This window comes from Nesoenas mayeri, assembly GCF_963082525.1.
Source record: "Nesoenas mayeri genome assembly, chromosome: 1".
Taxonomy (NCBI): domain Eukaryota; kingdom Metazoa; phylum Chordata; class Aves; order Columbiformes; family Columbidae; genus Nesoenas; species Nesoenas mayeri.
In genome coordinates this window covers 210,185,119-210,212,805 of record NC_137541.1, presented here as the reverse complement: position 1 = coordinate 210,212,805, position 27,687 = coordinate 210,185,119, and the positions used below count along the sequence as shown (strand labels likewise).

Genomic DNA, 27,687 nt, shown 5'->3' with positions numbered 1-27,687 from the left:
CAGGGAGGTGTCATGGCCCCAATCTGACAGTGCTCAAGAAGAGTCTAGACAACGTCCTCAGACACACGGTGTGAACTGTGGGGTTGTCCTGTGCAGGGACAGGAGCTGGACTCAGTGATCCTTGTGGGTCCCTTCCAACTCAGGACATTCTATGATCCTATGAGAATCTCTTTGAATGGGAAGGAATTAAAGAAAAATAGATGGACATACGGACAAAGCAGGATGTTAGAAAAGGGTCCAGCTAAAAAACCTCAATGCCCCTGACAAACAAAAATGGGCCAATGGGTAAGGAAAGGAATTCCCAAGATATGGGGAATTCTGCCATCAGATTTCACCCCACACCTTGATGAAAAATCAGAGCTTTGACAGAGAACAGGAGATGAGATCAGAACCAAATATTTTGGTGTTTATTATGGATGTTTTGTTGAAAACAGCCTTTTGTCGCTCAGAAAGGTCACGAGATTGGGACATTATATCCATAGTAAAGCTTTACCCAAGGGGCTTGGCCAGACCTTTCATGAACACTGTGTGTAAAGCCTTTAGAAATGTACTCAAAGAGTTGCCTACCTTCAGCTGAGAGTTCTGACATGCAGTATGGTGGGCCCCGAACAAGCACTTCTTGTAGGATGATTGCAAAGCTGTAAATGTCCCCTTTGAATGTGCCTTTTCTGTGCATGTCCGGGTCTCTCAGTAATTCTGGAGCTGTCCATAGCAATTCTAAAAAAAATCAAGAGTATCATGTTGAGCTCAGATTATTGCAAAGTAAGTGCTTAAATGAACATTTTAGTAATTTGAGGAGAGGTTCGAACACACTTCATTATTTACTGTATCAAGTCTTTATTTCTTGTGACGTGTTAGAAATATTTCAATCCTGACAAAAAAAAAAAATGAATCTTCCAAATTTCACTCTACATTTTTAAAAAAAATATTGCCGGACCAACAATTTATATCCTATGGCATCAGCCCTAAACTTCAACATAAGAAGACTTCTCACCATTGTCAAAAGCTTTAACAACTTTTGTGGTTTGAAAATATCAGACAGACAAAATACTGGTGCTGAAGCATGGATTTCTTGTTGCCTTTTTACAAAGCATCTGTAACTAAAATATTTTCTGTAGTTCTTCTTAAGATGAAACTAGACTCCATAACAGAAGTTCGTGGCAGTCTGAAGTATGATCAGTCTTCATAATCATACATTTCAAGGAATAAAAGACACAGCTGTAAAACACGGCCTGATCAATAAATGAGTCTTTGTCAAACTGGGTTATTTTTACCCTGATAGCTGTATATTTTGGGTAGTGAGAAAGAGTAACATTTCTGCTACTGCAATATATATAACTTCTGTAAGGGAGGAGAAGGTCTTCTGGGAATTGCTGTATCTGAGACTCTGGAAATGCATAGGAACCAAATCCTGTGACACTACATACCACTTGAAACCAAGTTTCAAGGATAAACTGGGATACCAGACCAATCCCAAGGTACCAAGGAACCAAGCGAAAGAAATCCAGTCAAAGTCTCCAAATCTGGTCCCATGAGACACTGTTCCTAAGTGGTGGGACATGTGTCAGCCTTTGGTGACTGGGATGAAAAGAACCTATATCAAAGCCACCTGTATCATCTTGTGTTTCAGATGGTTCAGTTTTACAAAACCAGGCTCTTTGCATTTGGCTTAACCTAAAACTTCAAATATAGGGTTGGAAATAAGGATGTGAAGCCAGTTCCACGAGTCACAGAAATTCAAGATTGGGCACTACAACAAGCTTAAGTTCTGCCACTGCTTACAATGAAACATCTTTCCATTCCCATGACACTCTGCTATTCATTTCACTTTCAGAAGTCTGTAAAAAACTTTGTTTAACCTTCCCTGTAACAGTGCATTTTACATAAGCAACTAGATGTTGTGAGGCTGAGCCCTGCAATTGCATTAGGACCAACATCTGTTAAATCAATGGACAAATATTTCCCCAAAAATATTTCCTTATGGCACCTACCTTCTGGGGGTGGCTGGATATATGGGCATTTCTGTGCTTCTAAGAGCTCATTATAACCATAGTCAGTGATCTTCAGCACAAACCGACCATCCACAACACAGTTACGAGACTTGAGACGTCCATGGGCAAAATCTCGGTGATGCAAATATCTAATTCCCTATGAAACACAGAGAAAACTGAGGCGATTCCTTAAGAATTATCCATCAGCATTTAGAGACACCAAGTAAAATTGTCACCTTGGACAGCATCAAATACGGTATTGACTCTATATTAGAGTGCCTATCAACCCAATAAACTGCGAGAAAATTTCAGAAATGGATTAGGAACAAGAATTAGGCTATCTGCACCCTAAAGTAATACTGGAAAGGACTGGTAGCTTTAGGAACACCCAGATGTTTCCTTCTGTAGCCCTCGGACTCATTGCACTTAGAAGCTGTGCTTTTAGACAAGATTAAGAAGGTGGATACAAGTGGTACCCAATGAAAGCCATTACGAGCTGGATGCCCTTACCCAGCTCCCTCAAGGAGGATCAGAAGGTGGATCATGGGCCGTAAGAGCCGTTCTGTCAGTCTACCCTCTGTAGGCCACCTGTCCCTGTTCTGTAGTTCACCATTAGGAGTTGAAAACACGCAAGACTTGATTGGAAGTGTGTGAACACTCTTTTAAAGTGACCATAGATTCATTTTGGTTGGTAAAAGACCCTCAAGATTATTGAATCCAACCATTAACCCAACACTGTCACTAACCCGTATCCCTAAAACTCTCATCTATGCATCTTTCAAACCCCTCCAGGGATGGTGACTCCACCACTGCCCTGGGCAGCCTATTCCAATGACTGACAGCCCTTTCCAGGAAGAAATTGTTCCCCAGATCCAACCTCAGCCTCTTCTGGAACAACTTGAGGCTGTTTCCTCTCATCCTGGTGCTTGTTCCTTGGGAGAAGAGACCAACATCCTCCATGCCACAACCTCCTTTCAGGCAGTTGCAGAGAGCAAGAAAGAGTCCCCTCAGTCTCCTTTTCTCCAGTTCCCTCCAATCCACATGGATGCATTTCTGATTTACTACAAGAAATGGCCTTTGGAAAGCACTTAATTAATTTTCCTAGGTGATCTGTTCTAGCCTGGGGTGTAGTTTTAAACTCTCATCCTGCTGTGTGGATGTAATCCTGTTCCCCCAAATAGTCCTTCTCTCAGATTATAACCAAACAGGAATAAGATGTTTCCATAAAAGACCCTGTGTACCAGTATAATTACATTCACATTGCTTTCCCTTGTATTACTATATAAATCCCAAAGTCTTGGATGAAGTAGCTATGTCAATATCAAAGTCATATGCAGGTCACATCTCAGCAGGGGCAATGGATTTACTTTAATTAGATCCATCACAAGAGAAGACTTGAACATCCAGTCCAGTTTCATATCTTCGTTTCTCAGCAAGTCCTCCAGGCTTCCTCGGGAGCAGTATTCTGTCACTATGGCAAAGATGCCACAGTCAGAGAAAAATCCCAGGAACAGATTCACATTTTCGTGACGCAGATCCTTCATCTGAAACAAGACAGTGAATCACAGCAAGACCAAGTCAGCCAGACATCTGCTCAGCAGCTTCTTTATATCATCAGATGTCCTTACCACTTCTGTAGTCCCAAAAAGCTTTTCACACAAGGATGGGGAAGAAATCAACCTTTTTGCTGCTTACTTTCAGCTCTCCTACACTCTTTTTAAGCCTTGCTTTTCTTAGTCTATCCATTATGACTAGGATAAAATGGTTTTGCTGGGGTAAATTGAGTTCAGCATGTGAAGTCTTGGCTCTGGTTCTGGTTCTGGAAAGCAATGCAATGCCTGGAGGATCCAAAGTCATCCATCAAGGGTGCCTTTGGAGGCACACCCTGGTAAATTTGTTATATTTATATGCATAAAAATGCCACTCCTATGTTAGCAGTAGCTGCCAACAACTAATAGCTTTGAATCTGGAAAATAAATGCATTCGCATGTCATTTAGTAATGATAATAAAATTGAAGACTGAAAGTAAACTTTTAGCAGGAATCTTAGCTGGAGACAGAAAGCAAATCCCAGAGAAATGCACAACCTTCTCTGTGCCCCACTGTTAGGCAGTCAACAAATAACACATGAAAATAGCTACCAAGTGCTTCATCCTGCCCTGACACAGGTGGGGATGGATGAGTTCCTCCAAACCACTCTGCCTCTGCTGACAAGGTTGCTTAGAGGAGTCATTGTACTTTTAGCACTGCACCAGCTTTGACGTGTCAGGTCCAGGGTGGAGTTTTGCCAGATTCTGACTCTTGATACATGGGTCATCATTAAGTTTGTCAGATGCAGTCATGCATGGTCCATTCCACCAGATTTCACCAGGCAAGGCTCGTTGGCAGCCATGTGTGATCCAATGGATAAACGGAAGACAAGGAGAATAAAAATACTATGCAGTTGCAAGAGTTCCCCAAACAACCTTCCCTCCACATACCCAGTCATCCCCTGTTCCTACCTTCCTCAAGATGCTGGTGGAGCTTTGCCGCAGATTGTGAACGGCTCCCGTCTCGAATTTTTTCAGCCACACCCAGTCTCCCTGTCCACAATACAGGTGGGTGAATAACAGAGCAAGTCTCTGAGCAACAGCTAACATTGGGACATAGGTCTGAATTCCGGGTCCTTGAATTTGAAAAAGATTGGGGATTTTTAATTTTCTTGGCAGTAGATTCTTTCCGTATTGCACCTGAATAAGAATATCCACAGGAAACTCTCAAAAACTGAGGCAAGGCAGGACGTCCACCTGGATCAGAACTTCATAGCTGGGAAGTATCAGTGTCTCTCAAACAATGATAAATTGATTAAAAAGGAAAGCAACTCTGCCCAGAGCTTTTCTCTGGCATTAATAATCCAGTTTATTTGCTCCTTTTCAATAAAATCTGCCATGCCACTTTTTTTCGTTTTTAAAAGCTGTCTTTTTAGGAAAGAACTGAAAGATGGGGTGAGTTTTTTGGGCCATTGTCTCTTCTTTTACTCCATACAGTCCTACTGGCACAAAGGAAAGTTGGTAGCCTTTATTTGTAAGAAAGGTACATATTAGAAATGTCACCACATAAAGGCTCTGTCTTGTAGAAAGATTCTTTATGGTGCCTTTAGGTGGTGACATCTCTAATGTTAAATACCACCACCCAACAGGACTCCAAGTGTCGGAGTGAGGGTTCAGGCAGAGTCACCTTAAGCACCTGTAAGTTCATAAAATCATAGAATGGTTTGGGTTGAAGGGACCTTCAAAGTTCATCCAGTGCCACCCCTGCCATGAGCAGGGACATCTTCACCAGCTCAGGTTGCTCAGAGCCCCGTCCAGCCTGGCCTGGGATGTCTCCAGGGATGGTTCATCCACCACCTCTCTGGCCAACCTGGGACAGGCTCTCACCACCCTCAGTGTAAAGAATTTCTTCTTCATGTCTGGCCTGAATCTCCCTTCCTTTAGTTAAAAACCATCACCTCTTGTCCTATCGCAAGAGGCCCTGCTGAAAAGTTTTTCCTCATCTTTCTTGTAGGCCCGTTTTAAGTATGGAAAGGCTGCAATAAGAGCCTTTTCTTCTCCAGGCTGAACAATTCAAATTCCCTCAGCCTTTTTTAATGCTTGGGAGTAACTTATTTGCATTCTCGGGGGCTGTCAGCAGTATTCAAAGCCTGAGATCTATGGTACTGCAGCCCAAGATGTTCTCCACTTGAGCAGATCAGTGAACCAAAGCATAGAGAGAAGGCTTCACAAGGTCCCTACGTACCTCATACAAAGCCACGTTGGAGGTTTCATGGGTGGCAGCTGTGCTTTTCAAGGAATAGGAGTGAGTTGCAGATTTCAGGCTTCTGCCTTCGGCTGCTACACTGTTTGCATCAGTCAGACTGTCCAAGGTCAGCCTCTGGAGGGCAAGGAGAGCAAGTTAACCTACATCCAGTTAACACCTCCGGATATAAACCTCCCCCACAGCTCTGCCTTGGGCCATACATTTCACCCATGCTAGCAACCACCCAAACTTCCCATCTCATCTCTCTGAATATCTGTCAAAGGCTCATAAGGTCGACCTGGTTTAGTAACTTGAAACACTTCAGCAGCACTTCAAGTGATGGAAATGCCATGGCTTGGAGGAGAGTCTACAGGGGTAGCTGTCTCTCTGAGCAGGGCATGGGGAAGTGTCTCCTCTGGAATAGATAAGAAGCCTGTATCTGTGCCAGTGCCCTAGGCAAAGGGATTAGTCCACACCAGTCTATATCATTGGCATGGTCCTGGGCATGGCCCTGGCCTATGCCAAATAGCACTCCCCCATGAGATCCCCAGCTCTGGGCAGGAACGATTCTCTGTAGGTAGTTTGTATGCAATCACCTTATTTTAGAGCCTAAGATGGTTTAAATACACAAACATGAGCTATGCTACACCATCCAACCTCAAGAACAAAGAATAAGCCCTGGCTTTTAGAATAAACACAACCGAGGGTACTATTTCACATCATCATAACAGCTCTGACACTGCACATGCATCTAATTTGAGACTCAAAAATACTCAGCATATGAGAAATTTTCTGATATGCAGGGAAAAATGAGGCATGGATAAGTGAATGAGCTTCCCAGACCTTCATGGCTATGAAAATACCATGCAGCAAATCTGCCTTTGAGTGTGCCACTTCCACCAGATTACTTTCACGAGTGGAAGTATTTACCTTTTTATGTAGCTCTGGGTTGATGAAGACAAGGTCATCCAAGGTCAGTATTATCTTGTTAGGCCCCCGGAATAGCTGGCTGTTCAAGATGCTATGTCTAGGAGATTTGGAGAGCCACAGTTACGATTTTTAGGTAGGTAACCAGTTTACACTACTGCTGAGTCTCCCACATCTGGATTCCTCAATTCCCCACAGTGTAAGGAAAGTGCAGCACTTAGTGTGGCAGCAAGGATGGACACAGGTGAATGGAGAAGTCAAACCACAATGTCCTGACTTGGACTGAAATCTCCTCAGTTAAACAGCAAGGGTTACACCACTCACAGACAAAAGCTATAATCTCAAAGGGCCTCATCACAAATAGGCATCTTGAGTCAATCTGGTTACAAATAGAAATTGGATATGTATGTGATGCATACTTTGTTTTGCTTGGTTTTGTTTTTCATATCCTAAATCCTTCTCCATTAGGAGACAATAATAGGTTTTATTAGACCAGCCAATCTGGCTGATGAGCAAACAGCTTTTGGGCACACCAGTCTTTCTGAAGATCTGAAAATGAACCATGGGTAATTTATAAAAGCTGCCTGGACAAAAGTCACCACCAAAATGTACTGGCTGAATCTGTGTGTTGCAGCATGGTGCAGCACACAGCAAGATATCCCCCTGTAATGACTGCAAGCTTGTACAGAGAGAAAAGCTACAGGGAATGAGCAGTTTGGTGTGCATGGCATAGCGTAATGCAGCGTGAAGGTCTTGGAAAGAGTATTGCTGAGCCAGGACTGTTCCTCTTGGCCAGGAGTAATTAGATCAAGAAGAAGATCTGTGCTGATTCAGATATACTTCTTCCAGGACGCGAGCCAGACGGGATGTCTATCACACACTGTGTAACACAGGACGAATGTGCTTCCGGCATCTCCACAGGATGCTGCTGCCCATTTTCTGAAGGGTGACACTTTAGGCTACCAGATTTGCAGAACTGCCATGAGCAAGAGACAAAATTCAGTATAGTTGTCAGACCAGCAAAGACACTCTCTGTTGCTTGACTGAGTCCTGCTGTTTGCCCAGCTTCTCTTGAATTTACAGGGCAGAAGAGACCGCAACAAGAAATGCTGCACTGTCAAGGACTACACGTTCATGGGACGGTTCAAAGACACTTAAGTCCACTTTGTGACAGCCAATAGGAAACACTCCAGAGTTTCAATGTTAGTTTTTAGCCGGGATTTATCTGACACTAATACCCACCAAATGGCCTTTTTAGGGGCTCAGGGTAAAGGCAGAAGACACACACCATCATTCTGAATCCACTGTTTCAATGGATGTCAAGGCCTAATGCTGAGCACAAAGTCCACTGTATCTGGGACAGTCAAAAACTCATCAAGCAGGAAGAGAGAAGGGAAATGAAAGCTTCTCCATGGCCCCCAGTATCACTTTTTTATTCAAAACTCTTTGTTTACTGTCCAGCTGATGTCTGATCTGTAGACACCGAAGACTTTGCTTGATGAAGCTGGCAATAGGATGCCTTTTGTGAACCATATTGCGGATAGAATTTCACAGAATCACAGAATGGTTGGGGTTGAAAGGCACCCCTGGAGATCATCTGGTCTAAACCACCTGCTAAAGCAGGTTCACCTAGACTAGATCGCGCAGGAAATCTGTTTTACAAAATATCAGCAGGTCACCATGACTTGCTTTTCCACTGCACGTACCACCCTGGGCATTTGAGAACAGACAGCTTTTTGGAGTTCAAAGGGAGCCTGCCTTCTTTACTTTTCACCTGTCCTCCTGAAAACCTTGTTTGGTCAATCACATCCTCTCCCCCAAGCATGGAGAAAAGCATTTCTTTGCCAAAAGCAAAATGCAGAGAGTGGAATGACTCATTTGAGGTCTGCAGTAGATCCCTGGCAGACCTAAGACCAGAGCTCCCACGTTTGAACTCAGACCATGCTATGGTTTAAATTTAGTTCCAGACATGCCCTTCCCTAACATAAATCATGCTTTGAGTCATGCTAGCGTTTTTTTTTCTTCTCTTGCAGATGGTCATACATCTTTACTGATGACTGAGCCTTCCCAAGGACAGTCTGGTACTCGTGGAACAGCTTACAAGCAGAGTAGGCAGAAAGATCGTCTTTTATTTACGTAATTGTAGAGGCGGGTGGCCAAGGGATAGAGCAGAGCTTTAAAGTGGGGGTGTATGGAGGCAACCTCCTCAGTGCCAGCAATTATAAGGTATCAGAAGCAGCTGTGTGTTACGAGCAGGGGAACTGTTTGGGGTTTTGCTTGTTGGGTGGCCTTATACCATCTGGATTTGGAGGGATGATTCAGGAGTGGAGAAAAAACATGGTTTTGGATGATTTAAGAGGCAGAGGTGGATGGGATAATCCAGGAACCCTGCTCTGCTGAACTCGTTGCTTCTGAGTAAATATGCCTTCTAATTTCAGCCTCTACTCTGCCCTGGTGAGGCTGCATCTTGGAGCACAGCATCCAGTTCTGGGCTCCCCAGTTTAAGAAGGACAAGGAATTACTGAAGGGAGTCCAGCGGAGGGCTACAAAGATGATGAGGAGTCTGGAGCATCTTTCTGATGAGGAGAAACTGAGAGGCTGTTCAGCATGGAGAAGAGAAGCTGAGAGGGGATCTCATCAGTGTTCATAAATATCTCAAGGGTGAGTGTCGAGAGGATGGATCAGACTCTGTTTAGTGGTGCCCAATGACAGGATGAAGAGCAACGGGCACAGACTGAAACACAGGAGGTTCCATCTGAATATGAGAATAAACTTCTTTCCTTTGAGGTGCCAGAGCCCTGGACCAGGCTGCCCAGAGAGGTTGTGGAGTCTCCTTCTCTGGAGACATTCAAACCCACCTGGACACCTTCCTGTGTGATCTGTTCTGATGACCCTGTGTTAGCAGGTGGGTTGAACTGGATGATCTCCAGAGGTCCCTTCCAACTACAACCATTCTGTGATTCTGTAATTTCACTCTAATTTCAGTCACACACCATGTAGACATCCATAATGAGAGACAAATTCCTCCAGGGAACAGTTTGGAGTGGATTAGCTTAGGTTATGGCCATAGTGTCCTTGACAAAGAGCAACCCATAGCTCCTGCACCACTCAGTCCATGCTGCCTCATGTCCACCTTGGATATAGAGCTAGGATACAAGTGTGACCTATGCAGTTGTCAGAAACTGTCATTTCCCCAATAGACTACTTGGTTTGCCTCAAAGATCCCATGCACAGACTAACACATAAGCAATGTGAATGACCAGGGAGCTGGATTCCAGTTCAAAACAAGTAATCGCTTGGTAATAAAGAGGCATCCTAATTAATTGCTCCAAACCCTCTCCAGTGATATTATTTCTCCTTAGTACACAGAGAAAGCAAAGAGAGTCAGCCTAGGTGCTTCATCAGAAACATTATTATACTAGACACAGAAATCTAGAAAAGAATGATCTGGAATAAGAAAAAAGTCATTTAACATGGTAGCCCACTCAGCCTCCACCACAATGTTCTTAAAGCAGATTCTCATAAGTGATCTATATGGCGTGCTTTGCACTCCCAAAGTTATAGTCACCTTCTTAAAGCTTCAGAGCCATAATCCAGCTAATTCTTCCAGCAACAGACTGTAAGGTTCTTCCAAACCCAAGCTGGATTAATGGCAAAATAGCTCCTCTTGAGACTGCAGAATCCCAATGCCTGCAGTACTCAAACCACTATCTCTTAATAAAGTCAAGAAATATGTGGCTGGAGAGTGAAGACCACAGTCAAATCTGCTTTGTGTTCCCATGGTCCAAACTGCTGGTTAAAGTGCAGTTCTCCCACAGAAGGTAAAAGTGGCACCAAATCAAATAAATAATGCAATTCTCACCTGATGAGAGAAGCCAGGCCCACAGCACAAAGCACCAGGGCAAATATCAGCATTACTGCCAAAATCATGACTGCAGGCTCAATCCCTGTGCAAAGAGGGAAAAAGAATCCGTGAATTAGGCAATAATATTGAAAATATCATTATCAGATCATTAGACTACAAAGTCAAATACTCAGCCAGGAGAAGGCTAGAAGAAAATTTTTATGCAATCTTAATTAATTTAAGAATAGACAAATACTAACTTTATTTACATGAGACTGCAATTGCTTTAATTATTCACTTCCATGCATTTTTTTCCTAAACCAGACCTAGAGCCCTAGTCTGAAAATCGTTTTTCTTCAAGTAAACAAAGACTGGACTCACACGGAAGTATTAAGATTTAGAGGCAGCATCTACAAAGTTCATAACTTTTGAACATTTGACCCTCTTCTCTCCAGGAACTGAAACACTGAAAAATCTTTATCATGTGGTACCACACTGACAGCCAGCATGAGTCACCGGCTCATCGGGGATTTTTCATTCCCCATTACACATTTCTAATGCTGAAAAGAGCAGAAGAGAAGGGAGAGAAGGTTGATGTCTTCCTCAATGGAGTCGTCAACAGAAACTACTGGAGACAGACGCTTTGTTCATGAGTTTCTTTGCCAGAGAGCTAAGGAAAGCCAATATGAGTGGGTGAGCTAAATTCCAGTGAGAACAGTTTGCTGTCTCTGTCTCTTCTGTCTTCTGTTTATTTCTATTTTATTCTGTCTGTATTCAGAGATCCTTAGGCACAAACAAGAGAAATTTGGGTTGGGAAAAGGTTCGTGACTCTATGTCATGCTTGCACATGAATTACAGGCCTTTTTGCAAGCACTGAAACATAGAGCTTCCCCGTGAAAGCTGCAGGGATTTTTGAAAGTTGGTGTTCTTTTCAGGAAAAGACAGAGCTTTTTAGCTCAAATTTTCCTGATGGCTTCGGACTTCCTTTCTGCTTCAACCAAGGGCCTCAGTCCCTGATCGTCCTCACACATACACTGGAAGAGGATTCCCAAAGAAGTTGTGGATGCTCCATCATTGGAAGTGTTCAAGGCCAGGTTGGATGGGGCTTTGAGTGACCTGATTTAGTGCAAGATAACCCTTCCCATGGCAGGAGGGTTGGACTAGATGATCTTTAAAGGTCCCTTCCAACCCAAACCATTCTGTCACTCTATGATACTATGATTCTACATAAGAAGTCACTCTGCTTTTGTGCTCCAGACTGGCACTAGCCCTGTATACCTCCTTCTGAGAAGGAACCTGGACACAGTAGAGTGGAAACTTCACACCCTTTTCTCCATCTCGTAGACAGTGTGGATGTAGATGAAGGCTTTGCTTCACTAAACTGCAATGGAGACACAGCCAGCTTTCTCTAGGAGGTGCTCACCTTGAATACAGGAATGAGCAAGACCACACCAAGGTGGCCTGGAGGCCAGGGTTTATTCTTCATGCATGGTTAAAGTCAGAGTGTTGTTGTCCCCATAAGAGTAAGTGAGCAATGTTCATCCCTAGAAGGCAAGACAGCTTTGAAAGATGTGCTCCTTTCCAGAAGGACTGGTGTGAGTATAAAGCCAGAACATATCCCATAAAGGTCTTGTACAATGCTAGATCCATGGAAAAGGAGGGACTAGATAATCTTAAAGGCAGACTTGCAGGAGACCTGGCACTCTGATCTTGTGGTCACCTGCTGGGAAACTTGTTGCTGAAGAGAGAATGACCTTTGAATAGCCTAATCATAGGGATACGGGCTGGTTTTCTTGCTGGACAAAGGAGGAAATGCCTCCTGGAGAAACCAGTGATGAACTGTAAGGGTATGAAAGTCCCATCTCACATCTCTACATGGCCTTCTAACATTTTCAGGGAGAATCCATAACCCAGACCACAATGTGGTAGGAATAATGTGGAGTTTGTTAATGTTCTCTTCTGTATTCAATCAAAGGCTTTTTTACTGGTGCTGTCTCCTAAGCTTCCTCAGGTGGCCCCCAGAGATTGTGCTGTCTGAACAAAACTCCTCTGAGAAAGAGCCTGAGAGAAATGATTTTGATTATTACCATTGCATATTATAACCCCTGAGGGCTTGGCCATACTTTAGAGGGCTCTATGGCAATGTGGCAGTGCAGAGAACCAAGGAATAGCAAAGGGTCTCTCCCTGGTCATGTAACTTGCTTCAAGTAGGGGCACTGTTACACATCATGACGTGAGGGCTCTTCCACAGCTGGTAAACATCCCAGGTCTGTCCAATTTCATTCACTGAAGTGGCATCTGACAAGCTGAGAGCAAGAGCTGGTTGGAGCACAGAATTCACTGGGGTGAACGAGAGATGGTAAAAGGACAAGAAAAGTAAAAAATAAACACCCAGATAAACAAACCCTGAGGACTCAGAGATAGTGAAGGCAATATCAAAGACCAGAGCACTCATGTCACTGATGGATGGGCCATTGCAAGAACAATGTGAAGCCTTGAGGAAGCTCAACCAGAACTTTATAACTAATCAGAAGTGAAGGCAAGGTTATCATGGGCTCATGGGAAAGAGCAAATTTATGGCATACTTGAGGGGACTTGTGAGATTGTGCTAAACTCACTAAGGGACAATTTAAAGGGACTATGGGTCTATATGAAAATTCTTACAGGATGTTCAGAGGAAGGGAAAAATTGAGGAAAAGGAGGGATGGGGATGAGTTGGGGATGCTCAAGCATGGGATACTGGTCACACATAAGCATGTCGTGCATTTCTCCAGCCAAACCTTGCACCTGATCATCAGAATCTGTCCTCCCTTTTTCTCCCTTCTGATTTTTTTTTTCTCCTGGATGAGAGTAATCTTTATTCTGCCTATGTGTAGCATTTGCAGACTACAAGTCAGCCTAATCAGCAAGTAAGATTAGAGGTCCTAGAGCCTGCAACCCACAGAATCTTAGAATAATTTTGGTTGGAAAAGACCCTCAAGATCATAGAGACCACAAGTCTGGAGACTGGCTCCTGCAGAGACCAGAAGGTCTGAGAGCTGACTATTATGGAATTATTACCAGTGTGGACCACCCATCAGAGGATGCATTTATGTGTCTGAAGGGACTGGGGTTGTGAGACGTGCTAGCAAGCTTGCAGCCTGATTAAGCGGTGAATATAAGGAGGAGCAGCTGAGGGAACTGGAGTTGTTGAGCCTGGAGAAGAGGAGGCTGAGGGGAGACTTCCTCGCTCTCTATGACTGCTTGAAAGGAGGTTGTAGCGAGGGGAAATCAGTCTCTTCTCCCAAGTAGCAAGCAATGGGATGAGAGGAAATGGCTTCAAGTTACACCAGGGGAGGTTTAGATTGGGTATTGGAAAGAATTTATTTGCTGAAAGGGTTGTTGGGCATTGGAACAGGCTGCCCAGGACAGTGGTGGAGTCACCATCCTTGGAGGGGTTGAACAAACACAGAGATGAGGTTCTCAGGGGTATGGGTTAGTGCCAGGGTTGGGTTAATGGTTGGACTCAATGATCTTGAGGGTTTCTTCCAACCAAAATGATTCTATCATTCTACGATCAGACTATTTTTATTGTCCATGTTTTGGCAATGCTGGTTGTGGGTAGCCATGCCCCTGAACACATTGATCTCTCGAATGAGTTAGTCTGTTGGTGGTTGGCTATGACTGCACAGTTTGTCTGTGTGTGCACATGCACTGGGAACACTTGCTCAGCCCCGCTTCTGGTGGACCTGGGGTCAGGAACCACAGCAGCCTGGCATCTTCACATCCAACTCCCCCTCCAACCCTAAATCTATACAAAAGCCAGGCTGAGATCTGGATTTCATTCTAGTCATGAAATTCAGTCTGTGAAATATTAGTAATAATAATAATAAACTACTGCTTCACTGCCAAGTGCCTAAAGCTTTATGCTTTTGTAAAGGTGCGAACATAAAATCTGATCTCTCTAAAAATCAGTGGGATTTTTCTATGGACTGCAATGGGATGTTAAAATGCTACATCATTCCTAGTGGCAGTGCAAAATTAGATAGATGACAGCATTATACTTGTCTCTTCTATAGCTTGCCAGCTGCTGTAAGACCAGTATATCTCCAATTTCGATGGAGTGACACTGATTTAAACCAGCCATGTCTGAGCCAAGGGGAACATTTTTCCCAGCTGCTGAACGAAATATCCTGTAGATGCGGTTAATTTTGTCTGTTTAAGTCATATCCCAGAGCAGTAGGAATAAATGCTTAGTGTTATAAGTAAATATGTCATATTGAAGCTAGGTATCCTACACTGAGATTTTGGCTTCCCTGTGAACTTTAAAACTGCACCACAGTTGCCGCAAATTAAAAATAACAAGTAAAACCGATGCCCGGTCTTGGAAAAAAAACCCACAAAACCATAAGTAGAACAGGCATCTCTGCCCCTAAGTCTTCAATTTCTCTTGTCTACTTTAACTCTAATTATTTTGAGTAATGATTATCATCTTTTCTTGATGAGGTGAGCTCTGATGATCCTTAAAGCTGCATAGCTAACTGGGTAAAGAAGCTGGGGTTAACCAGGAGAGGTGGAGGGAGCATCTGCTGTTGTGCAGCTCTCTTAGGCTCCCTTCAGTGCAAATCCTCTTAGTGCCTTGTCCCTCAGAAGGATATATAATCAATATATCTCTCAGGGATATATTGATTGCTAACAAAACAGGCAGATGTTGACTGTTAGACCTGGAAAACCTGCAAAACAGTGGCAACAACCTTATTGACCAAACAAGCAATGAGAGAGACTTGTGGCTCAATAGTGGGATGTCTGTGTAAGGCTCCCATCATTAATAACATGATGACTTTATTTTAATTTCTTGAGTTTAGACTTTTCTCTTTGGGGAGCTCTGATTTAAAGGGGCAATCACCGGGACTAAGAGAAAAGATGGAAGAAATAAGAAGACTGGACTCAATGCCATTGGAACCTTTTGGTTTTTTGTCTATCTTACCTCCGGTGCAGAGAACATCTGGATCAAACCAACAGCTGGAGTCTGGCTTGGGTGGAGCTCCACTGGGAAAGTGGATGGCCCGGCCTAGGGACTTCACAGAGTCTGAAGACATGTCCAGCAAGTGGGTTGGGAAGAGCTGGTTCCCACGACCATCTGTGTCCAGTATCACGTAGTTGCTCAGCCCCTTCCCACTGTTGTCTGTCTCTACTTGATAACTAAATCCAGGGAAACTGAAGTTTTTTGTGTGCTCAGCTATGTTAGCTCCTGAGACTCTGTCCCCTTTCCTCCAAGCACTGTCTATAGCCATTGCCATGAAGTAAATGGCATCATAGATTGTTCCAAAAAGTGGAGAAACCTAAAAATACAGGAGAAATTTAGATCAAGATTAACTACTACCAACCTCTGTTTTGAGATTTGTGCCAAAAAAAAGGTCCCACTGGCTAAGCTGTAAACTCAAGAACTGAGACACCTGAGTTTTAAGGCTCACAGGGTGAAGTGTTTGAAAAATCTTAGGCTGAAGGTAGCCCTGGATCAACCTAATATATGTGTGACTTTGAATATCTGCCTTTTCTTATGGTTGCTTCCCAAAATACAATTTTGAAATATTTTTAAAACCGTGTAAAATTGCTTTATCATGGGAAGAGCCAAGACTTTGATCCTGACTTTCAGCTGGCATTTTATCACAGCCTCTCTCAAAGCACTGCACTAAAACATCTTCCACAAATAGAAAATCAAAGCCAGAAGCTCGCCTCCCTGCCCAGGTAGGAAAAATGTCATGCCGAAAGGATTGGTTCTCACTGTCAGAACATTGTCTATTCCTAAGATATAAAACCCATGAAGCAGAGCTACGGTGAACTCATCCTCTGGGGTACCAGAGCCCTTTCTCCTTGCATTGCTCCCTTCTGTGCCAGACTTGACTTAGGAATTTATAACTTTGCCCTTCTGTAAAAACACACGTGGTGGCTTTTGCCATCACATTGACATTCACAGTTGGTAGGTGAAGAGGGATTACAGCCATGCACTCATGATAAAATGAGGAGTGCTGTTGCAAGCAACAGAATTTAACATCTGTGGTGGGATTCATTGATCAGACGTAGACACCTACAATGAATAACCCTACACTGAGTATATTGAATGTGGGGTCTCATTATAGTGAAGGAATATGCTTTCAAGACATAATTCATCTCCTCCTAATGTAGACATCCATGCAGATTTGATATATTGTGCCTTAAAAGTACTTATAATTTATTGAAATATCATAGTGATATTTGAAGATTAGCTCAGCTGAATCCCGCATCCCTTTACCAGCATGACAGATATCCCAATTCTTCTTGTAATGTCTACAAGGTAGTAACTGACTTCACAGAATCCCAGAATCCCAGAACGTCAGGGGTTGGAAGGGACCTGGAAAGCTCATCCAGTGCAATCCCCCCATGGAGCAGGAACACCCAGAGGAGGTTACACAGGAAGGTGTCCAGGCGGGTTGGAATGTCTGCAGAGAAGGAGACTCCACAGCCTCCCTGGGCAGCCTGGGCCAGGCTATGACACCCTCACTGGGAAGAATTTTCTTCTCAAATTTAAGTGGAACCTTTTGTGTTCCAGTTTGCACCCATTACTCCTTGTCCTATCATTGGTTGTCACCAAGAAGAGCCTGGCTCCATCCTCCTGACACTCACCCTTTATATATTTGTAAACATTAATGAGGTCACCCCTCAGTCTCCTCTTGTCCAGCTCCAGAGCCTCAGCTCCCTCAGCCTTTCCTCACACGGGAGATGCTCCACTCCCTTCAGCATCTTTGTTGCCCTGCGCTGGACTCTCTCCAGCAGTTCCCTGTCCTGCTGGAACTGAGGGGCCACAACTGGACACAATATTCCAGATGTGGTCTCACCATGGCAGAGTAGAGGGGGAGGAGAACCTTGTTTCTTTATAGGCTGCTAGTGACATCTCTGTAATTGTGCTGACAAATAATAAGTTTGAATACAGTGCTAAAAATAATGAGGCAAAGATGATCCTAAGCATTTCCCTCTAGAAGCATCCAGTATTTCATTTGTCCATCACATCTCCCTAAATTTTCAGGCATTTGGACATCTTATTCTGATGCCTCAAAACTCCATGAACTTTATCCACCTCAGGAGACACCTCTTCATCTTGAGCTTACTGTAGTTAGCATGTAGCAAACAAAATCTGAGCACCTCAGAGACAACCCCTTTCTCTTGAATTCCCAGCATGGTCCTGCCATTGAACCAATGGAGTTAGATTGAGGAGAAACATCCTTTCCCATAGAATACAGACCACATTCTAATTTCACCATATCTTTCTCTAAATAAGAGCATGTATTCTGGGTTGTGTCTTGCCTGTACTTTTTCTGTAACTATTGCTTGTCTCATGTCTCCCACTACTGGGTCCCTGAAAGTCCCGAGAGATTACATATTTACCTGGGTGGCTTCCAAATCCCTGGTTATTTCACCACTTTCTTTAGCTTCCCTAAATGCATCATAGAAAGTCCTTTCTCCAGATGCCAGTGTGATGGTCAGGACAGCATCATATGCTTCCTGGAGCTTGCTGTCATTATCAAAGACATCAAATGAGTTGTTTTGGTAGGGAAGGCTGTACAGTAAAGTGTCATATGGAACGAAGACGTATCTTCCATCTGCTAGTCCCATTTCCAGAGCTTTTGTGAGCAAGGTGGCTTGTTCCTCTCCTCCAATGAGCACAGAATGCATGCACAGGACTATAACTGAAACAGAAGGATTGCAGTGTTGTTAATCCATGTGAGGGTTTTCACCAAAAAATAGCTCCCTCCCCCCAGTAAAAGAGCTGTCTGAACTGCTGTATTAGGTCAGACTCTAATGGATTGCCACCAAAGTGATGTGCTGAGGAAGAAGGGGGCTACACTCATTTTGTTCAGCCTCTGGAGGTCTGCACCATCTAGCAAAGGAGGCTGTAAGCATTACCCATTCCGGGAGCCATACAGAAGGAGGAGTGAGGAGACGTTTTCACAAAAGTGAGGCACAGGCTAACGTGATGGGAAGTCATGGTCCTGTGCTGTCATCGGCTGAGGGATGTGAGCTTCTCCTTTCTGTGCCCTGAGCTGACAGACACCATACAGTCTATATCAGCTCCCAAGCTCCACCTGTTCACCCTGTCACCATATACACAGATTTTAGGTTGAACACCATATTGTCTTTCAACATCTGGTCCATGCTTGGCCATCTCAGAGTCTGTGTCTTTGCCTGCAAAATGCCATGAGAACAACATCCCCATGTCTGGTGGGGAGATCTGAAATAGAAGTGTATCTGTTTAACAGGCTTTCCATAGTGCTTGGTGGCCCTTCATAGAATCATGGAATCATTTTGGTTGGAAAAGATTATCCACTAAACCATGTCACTAAGAACCTCACCTACACATTATTTAAACACCTCCAGGGATGGTGCCTCCACCACCTTCCTGGGCAGCCTGTTCCAATGCCCAACAAGGCTTTCCAGGGAGAAATTTTTCCCAATATCTAATCTAAACTTCTCCTGGTACAACTTGGGGCCATTTCCTCTTGTCTTATCACTTGTTCCTTGGGAGCAGAGCCCGACCACCCCTGGCTCCAACCTCCTTTCAGGTAGTTCAGAGATCAGAAGGTCTCCCCTCAGCTCCTGTTCTCCAGCTGAACCCCCCAGGTCCCTCAGCTGCTCCCATCACACTTGTGCTCCAGTTCCTTCACCTTCATGAAAGGAAGCTCTCCAGATGTTTCATCCAGTGCACCGTTTCAAAACTCAGTCAGTGAGAGGAGAAAATTAGGGCAATGATGGGTAGGAAAACTGCAAAGGAGACCTGCCTGCTGCTAAACCTTCTACTAAAAGGAGAGAGAAGGGTCTCCAGAATAGCTGTGGTCCGTCTAGGCAGTGATTCATCCCATACTATAGCACAGAGCTTAAGCTAGTCAGATAAATCATGTCTGAAGAGGCACTAGTTCTCTCCATTGATTAAGAAAGGGGCCAATCATCCCTAACCTACATGGAGAGCTGTGATGGTGAGGAGACAAACCCACCTAAGGGGGATTTGATCTCAAGTGCACATTTAAGCAATGATAACACTCCAATTTGGACATCACATTGCTACCCTTGTCAGTCTTTGGCATAAAAGTCAAAGTCTTCGCTAAAATGCATCATCATCTGGATTCACACTGCTGACTGCAGAGTGTACATCCAGGATCAGAGCTCCATCACAGACTTCCTACCAACACTCTGAACCTGAAAAACACGACTTTTTTCCCACGTTTCTCAAGAGAAAACAGAACATTCTTTACTACTTGTGCTTGTACTTGTACAAAGGCGCTTTCACTGCCTTAGTAAGTAGTGTATAACACCGGATTTTATTTCTGATGCATTAGTTGAACACACATAGCAAGGACACACCATCAAAGCATGAGATCTTTTGATAATCCATAATCCCAAACACCATAAATATAAAACCTTCCTGTAAACCTCTCCTCACACTTGACAGGGTCAAGTACAGACACTTGTCTACTAAACTTTGTCTTTTCAGACAAGCTGGACCTAATCTTCCATGTTGTAGTAGACTATTTTGCCCTATCTCTATCACACTCAAAATTCCCAGCATTCTTTTACATGAAACCATGGATCTGGTAAGATCAGAGATAAAATTCTGCTTGATTTAAATGGCTTCAATATTTCATTCTCTAAGTTATGCCTACTGAATACTCATGAAGTCCTAATATGGAAAAAATAATAACAATTTTTTAAAAAGCCTCAAAGTACTTACTTCTTATGCCATCAACTGCTTTAATCTCATTCCAGGTATCTTCAATGCCCTTTTCTCCTTTATGCACGGATGTAACAACTCCTACAGGAAGCCCCTGGTTCCTGAGAGCACTCGCTAACTTGTTGGCTGTGCCCATCCAAATACCCTCGTTGGAAGCAATGATGCCAACATGAGCCCAGTTAAAATATTTCATTATTGTAAACAAAACTCGGGTTGGAGGGGGTAAGGTCCTCGCGAACGTAGGGTGATGGATGCTGGAATCCAGCTTATAATTGATGCACATCCATGAGAAGATGGCTTTATTCCAGTTTTCTCCTAAAAGTGTAGCCACCTCACAGAAGCCAGGGTTCAGGGGGCCTATGAAAGCTGAGGAAAGCTTTCCAAAGTCAATGAATCTAACCAGAGCCCTTGATGTCTCACATTCTTCCTGCAGGACCACATAATCCAGCCTATGGCCAAGATCTAGTGAAGGATCTTTGCTTATTCGTCCCACTGCGAGCCTGGCAGCCACATGGGGAAAGGCTTTGGAAAATAAGGGGTCACAGTTCCAGGGCCCAAGCAGTCCGATTTTAAAAACAGAACAATGTGCTGGAGAGCAAAGTAGGATTATTCCCAACAGCAGCCAGCAGAGAGCCTGGAAAGATGTCTTGAATGAATTTCCAACATTGAACTGATGCGATGTGATGTGCCTTGACAGCACCCAGAACAAGCTGTTAGGACACAGTAGGAGAAATGACATTGTTTTCCAGGTACATAGAACTGCGACAGGTTCTTCTGGAAGCCAGGTAGTGCATTAGCAGCTGCTGGAAGAAAAGGAGATTATATTTGCCTTCCTGTATACGTATTTATTCAGTACATACAGATACAGCTGAGTCAGCCCAGATTACACAACCGTTCTCAAGGTATAAGTCCATGAGATGCCAAAACCCTGGACATGTGCCACACAACACACTGCACCACTCCAAGTGTCCAACCAATGTCAGTTAAACATACCATAGCCCTTATATACAGACTTATGTAAACATTTTAAAATGCTTTGCAATATATTTTGGAACCAGTCAGTGAAGACAGACTCCACTTTGTTTGCAGCGGTAAACATAGCACTATGTTTTTGGTTCTCCAGAAGAATGATTCTCAAATCACACAGAGAAACATGCATATAAGCAAATAAAAAAGTTAAATGCACTAAGCCAGCAACTTTTGCCAATGCAAAATCCTCAGTGAATTTTGAATATGAATCCCAGTCTATGCAAACATAAATATTCACACACACGCACACATATATAGACCCATATATACATATACTTAGAGATACATATTTATGTGCATAAGATTTTATAGCTTTCTGGAAAGGTTTTTCAAGGATAACTCATGACGGAGTCTCTTAAACCTGGCAAAATGAAAGGTGGATAAACAGGTAATCACCAAATGAGGGAAAAGGAGAATTATGATTTGAATTTAGATGAAGAACTGTTAAACAACTGTCAGGGCAAAAGCTTTGTGTTCGCTCTTGGCTTAAAATATTCTTGGTTAGAGACTCGGAGCCATAGGGTTTTTTGGGGAAAAACAACCTCACCCTTCACAGCCAGGCAAAGAAATCACAAACCCACAACACCCTCCCCGCCATCCACAGTGTCACCCTGTGGCTTAGAAAATTTTACTGATCCAAGCAGGTTTGTGCTCTAAAAATAGCAGGCCCCTTACCAGCTTACCTGTTCGTTACTGGAGGAGTATTTTTATCCCGAATCCTCAATCACCGAGAGGTGCAATGCAGAGCACCACAGTGTCTGCTGCAAATTCACCCACAGGTCCTCTAGAGTGATGGAGAGAGACCTCCAAAAAGAGACACCAGCCAGCAGAGCAACTTCTCACCGGTGGCCGTGGCTGTCCTTGGACATGGGTCCTGCCTTAAGGAGAGGTGACGCATGGTCAACCTCCCCTCCACGTGCACTTGGGTGCCCACCTTCTTCAACTTCTTGCTTACATGGGCCACTCCAACTAGGTGGGTGCTCCGGAACCCTCCACGCCATGTCAAAAGCTTCCTATGTTCATTGTGGTGAGGGCCATCCTTCTCCTCTGGGGTTCCACAACTTGGGGTACATCCCCCCACGCCCTTAGTTGCTCAATGAAGGTCTCGGAGAGCTCCAAGGCTGCCTCACCCTGAGCTGCCTCAGTGCAGAGAGGTTCTTGTATCTAACTTACTAATCGTAGGGATGGCGTCTTAAAGCTCTGCCCTTGGATTAATGGGATTTAGCTCCTGGGATCTGCCCCCACAGAACAGCTCCTTAAGTCTACACCACAGCACAAATAGCTCCTCTTCTGCCCTGTAAGCACCAGAGAAAAGAGATATTGTATGTTTGGGGTAAGCAGAATATTCGATTTTGGGCTTTACCATCTTGCTGATGTGTTACATTCCCCTTTTCCCCATTTCTTCCTTGTACCCATCATGACATTCACAGAACTTTTTATACTTGCATCAAAATCTTCTTGGTTATTTCCCAGGTCCCCTAGACCTCTCTCTATAGCTGAGCCCTCCAATAACCCTCTCCACACTGCCAAACACCTTCCTTCCCCGGTGGACCTGGCAATAAAACTGTCACCCTGGAAAGACCTTGAATATCTCTGTGCCTTTCCTAGCTAGGAAGCCCCTTACAATAATTTAGCTCAAGTGACAGGACCAGCACTTGTGGTCTAGAGGGAACCATTTGTAATTCAACCTTTTAGCGGTATTAACTTCAAATACATCATATGAATTATACATCTCATTGCTGGGTGTTCAGGAGCGGTCCTCTCTTCATCACTAATGATTATGGGAAGCCACAAAGTCTTTCAGATGCAGTAGGGAGAGCAGCTCTAACCATTCATTTCATTAATTTCCTTCCTTTCATTCATTTTCTTGCATGGCCCAGATCTGGGCAGTTTCCTGGACATACATTTCATTGAAAACTAATACAGCTCAAGATGGTTATCGGCAGTCACCAAATAGCTTCACATTTAAAAAGTACCTAAAAGACATGTTAACATCAGGCTAAAACAAGAACCTTGCTTTGTATGTTCCTAGTGCACCAGGTTTTGACACCAGGTTGTGACCCAAGCCTGAAATTAAATAAGGTTTTTGCAGCTAGGTGTCTGATTCTTTTGAACGGAACTTAAAAGTCTGATTTTTCCATATACAAATATACCAACACCTCTATTCATATATCACATGCTCACTGCTATCTCTTTTCTTTTGGCATTGACAACACTACTGTACATTTTAATTCCACTCAGTGTCAGCAGTTTCAAAGTCTCCTGGAACAGGTGGAAAACTCCAGTGACTCACTTCTAGGGGATGTTTATAGCATTAAAATCTCCTGTGTTGAAAATAATGTGGGTCAGGCACCCAACAATGAAATATTAAAAAGTAATCGACGTGGAGGCCTATTTATTAGTGTAATTACTCTAACCCTTAACAATTCGTATACTTCTATAGCCAAATAGGTTGAAACCTTCATCACTCTCTCTCTTTTATTCTGCTTCTTGCTTACCAGTGAAAGAAAAGACTCTCCTGCAATCAAGTGAAAAGCTGGTTGTCCCACACAGCTCTACCACATCTGTCCCATGCTTAGATCATCCAGGACTGGGGATAACACTCCTGCCTTTGCTAAACAAGCTCGAGTCCTGACATTGCATGATTTGCCTCAGGAATAAACAAGCAAGGTAAATAATGAAGAAAAAAAAAAGTTATTAAGGTAATTTATCTGTCTTGAATTAACTTTACAGTTTAAGACCTGGTGCAAGCCTCCAAACCTTGCCTTTGTCTCACATCTTGAGCTCGTCGTTACTGCAACCACCACATCACAGAGCAAAGATCTCTTTGTAACGCGGTGTTATTTGCACGGCATCAGATAAATTCCAAACACTCTTACACACTCATTGAGGTGAGCGAGAGATACTCATACAAGACATAACGTTTCCCGTGGGAAGGTTAAGCCACAGCTGTATCGCTTTGCTTTAAATTTTTAGAGCAGAAGAGGGTGCTCTAAACTCTCGGTTTGACCTCCCACATCAGCCTGGCCAAGCAGCCTCCCAGGAGCTGCTGCTGCTGCTCTGAGCTCTTCAGGCATCCTGGAAATAAAATGCATTTTCTATCGAATTATACCAGAGGGTACTGCTGAATAAAGCTGATTTCTCTGCAAACCCTCTGTGGCTGGCAGAGGCAGGGAGAAAGCCTGGCTCTCATTCTGATTTTCACTACAGGAAAGTCTCATATCTCCACGGATTATAGGGAAAATCAAGCGAAAGCGGCATGGCAGTGCTCGCATTAGCCTTTCTTCACGTCCTCTGAGCCTTAATTAAAAACTCCAGCCTTGGAGAATCTACCAGGTTCCCACGTCTATTATTCCAACTGTTAATTACCCTCAACATTAAAAATACCCACTAGTGTGTCTGGCTTCAGCTTCCTGCAACAGCCTCTCGCTCCGCCTTTGCTGTGAAACAAAAAACCAGGAAGCACAATAAACATCACCTCCCTGTAGACATTTGCACACCATAATTAGCTCTCATCTTAGTCATCCTCTGAGTAAAATAAATAGACAGCTCCATAAGGCTTTTGACATGGAGGATGCTTTCAGGATTTCATCCTTGCAACGCTCTTTTGACATTCATTTTTAACTTTCCTTCTTTTTACTAGATTAAAAACAGCATCCGTTAGTGACTCTTGCTCCTTAATGCTGAATATAAAGGTGATGGCATCTTTTATCCCAAATTTTATTTTTCTCTACTTTAATTCTATAGCTCAGATGAACGCTGTTGCAGCATCACAGTTTCCAAGCCCATCTCTGCTTTCCTTAATGCAAACCTCTGCGTTGGAAGTGTGGTATGAATTATTTGTTCCCAGATGTATGCAAACCCGTCTGGATTTAGTTTAGTAGATATTTTTCAAATACGTCTATTTAATGAGAAGTCCAAGACCAATCTGCCAGTTTTATGAATAATGATTTTTCTGCTTCTTCTAGATAATGCGATACAGTTATTGAGGAAAAAATGAGATCCCAGAGGCTCCACTAGAAAACAATAATAAAAGAGGCATCTTCACCTACTATTTTACTTCAAAATATCATTTAATAATTTTTAATTTTCTTTATGACGTGGACACACTGACTATGTAGCAGTAATTTTCTCTCTCAATATCACCTTTCAGTAGGATGACAGCTTGTAGGCGTTTAAGATGACAATGTCACCACTTGACTTTACATGCCAGACTTGTGACTCGATCACAAAAATTATGTAAAGTCAAAATGACAGGATTTATTATCCTTCCAGCCTCACTGCCTGGCATTAGTTAACCTCCATCCGTTAATTCTTTACAAGCTCCTCTTCATTTTGTCCTTTCAATGACTTTTGAGTTCACTTGCTATCAACTCAATATCTGACATCAGTTTTTGGCCGTGCACCAAAGGAAAGGTTTGATGTCCATGGTTTTGGTGGGGCTGTTTTTTCTGGGGGAGGGAGTGTCCTGCTGTTCCATATTATCCTGTTTTCAAGTTGCAGCCTGGCATACGGAATCCCTTTTTTTTCCAGATTGTCTGGTTTTTGTCACAGCAGCTCTAAGTCGGCCCTGTAGAGTCCTACAGACTCCAGTTCAAGCAAGTCCACTTCTTTCCCAAAATGGCTGGATTTATTTAATTTTCTTGGAAGCTGATTTTGGAGCCTGTGAGATCTGAAGTCTCTGGCATTAGTGGAAAAGTGGAATATATGACATTACAGGTGGTTTGGATAGTCAATATTAGAGCTGGCAGGAAACAGTCTCGTAACACTGGATGAGATATTTATACACTTATTTATTTAGGCATCAAAACCTGAGTGTTTAATTTGACAGCCTCATCTCCAGAAGCTTGTTATACAGCAATACATAAAGAAACACTCCTCTTCCAGGGGACATTTCCAACCCTCTTAGAATCCAGCTACAATTTGACCTAAGAAGTGGCTACCATTCATCATTTTTTTTATATGAGGCTTAGCAAGGCTGGAATTTAATAAGCAAGTTAAAGCCAGGTACTGGAGGAGATGGCATTTCTCCAGTGGTGTTAACTGAAAAAGCATATTCTTGAAATACATCAGATTCAAAAAAAGTCACATGTCTGGATCTATGTCTGGAGACATTAGAAATTGCCAGGTGTCTTATCTGGGAATAAAGATATCAAGCAGATCTGTCTCATGGCAGGGAAACTTAAAGAGGATGAGTGTTAGATACATGTTTTGCAAGCCCGGCTTGCATGGAGAATCCTGGAAACCAGCCACATCAGCTCAGTGACAATGACAATGTCATTGGTGGCCTTAACAGAAAACCTGACGGGAAGAGCAAACCCACTGAGCACTTGTAGAGTTCGGGAAGTTTACAGTTCCTTGGATAGTTAAAAAATAAATTGTTTCAGCACAGTGTGGCCAAAAAAAAAATTAAAAAAGAAACACACTGGATCTTCTGGCAGACAAAGAATGACGGGTTTTGGCCAGAGCTTTTCACTGTGAATGGTAACAAGACTTCAAATTACGTCATTTGACTCATGAATGGCTGGCTGACGATCTGCATGATGACTTACCCCTTGCTATGTTGCAAACTTTCCTGCAACCACATAACCTCACTGGAGCATTCATTAGGTCCTGCCAGATCTGATAAATGGTATTTATCCCTAAAATAAAGCTTGAACATGACACTGAGTTGCATTTCTTTTACACCGAGGCTTTACAAACCCCATGGAGGAAATAATCCCAGAACACCTTCTGTCCCAATAGGTCTCACCTAGCCTCTGGTACCTTTGGCATCTTGAGGAAAAGAGACAGTTTAACAATCTTTGCTAAACATCTGAGCTTTCAAATGTTTGCTGGAGAGACTTTAACTCAGGTACTGAACTACAGCACAGTGCTGGTGTTATATCTTCCTCCAGCTCTCATTTTGCCTATCACAATAAGTACCTTTGTCCCCTTTTATCAGGCTACTCAAACATCCAGACAGTATTTGGTGGCAGAACAGCATCATTAGCACCATTTAAATGTTTAGAAACTGAGGACATAGAAAGTTTAGCTATCATCTAGCCCAGGTTGTATAGGAAACATGTTCACCTGACCCAAAGATTTATGTTATTTTTAGTGTGGGACAAAACATGATCCAGGAGGTATGTTCCCACTGTTATAACTGTTGACTTCCACCATGGCATTTGACTTCCACTTAGGCATTTTTAAGACAAGGTCTCTGCATGACCAGCCAGATGTTACACAGAAGATCATACAAGAGTAGAGAAAGAAACCACTCCAGGTTCTGAGGTGCCTGTCCGTGCAGCACTAAATCACTTCTCTGACAGCATCTGGACTTCCCTGACACCCAACTTCTACTGTGTAAGTGTTCTCCTGTCACAACACACTTTATTAATTTAC

The 27,687-nt window shown here is 43.3% G+C and overlaps 1 protein-coding gene across 1 annotated transcript in view; it reads right to left on the bottom strand.

Moving 5' to 3' along the window:
* GUCY2F (guanylate cyclase 2F, retinal) overlaps window positions 1–21,013 on the bottom strand; it is a gene marked incomplete at both ends in the record, with an annotated part of 43,580 nt that extends 22,567 nt beyond the window's left edge. The window contains 10 exons of the mRNA XM_080338668.1: window positions 568–717; window positions 1,992–2,148; window positions 3,359–3,535; window positions 4,492–4,572; window positions 5,765–5,899; window positions 6,695–6,791; window positions 10,554–10,638; window positions 15,502–15,856; window positions 17,937–18,238; window positions 20,275–21,013. Coding sequence (XP_080194794.1) covers window positions 568–717; window positions 1,992–2,148; window positions 3,359–3,535; window positions 4,492–4,572; window positions 5,765–5,899; window positions 6,695–6,791; window positions 10,554–10,638; window positions 15,502–15,856; window positions 17,937–18,238; window positions 20,275–21,013 — 2,278 coding nt within the window. The remainder of the gene's footprint in view (window positions 1–567; window positions 718–1,991; window positions 2,149–3,358; window positions 3,536–4,491; window positions 4,573–5,764; window positions 5,900–6,694; window positions 6,792–10,553; window positions 10,639–15,501; window positions 15,857–17,936; window positions 18,239–20,274) is intronic.
* Window positions 21,014–27,687: the final 6,674 nt, after the last annotated feature.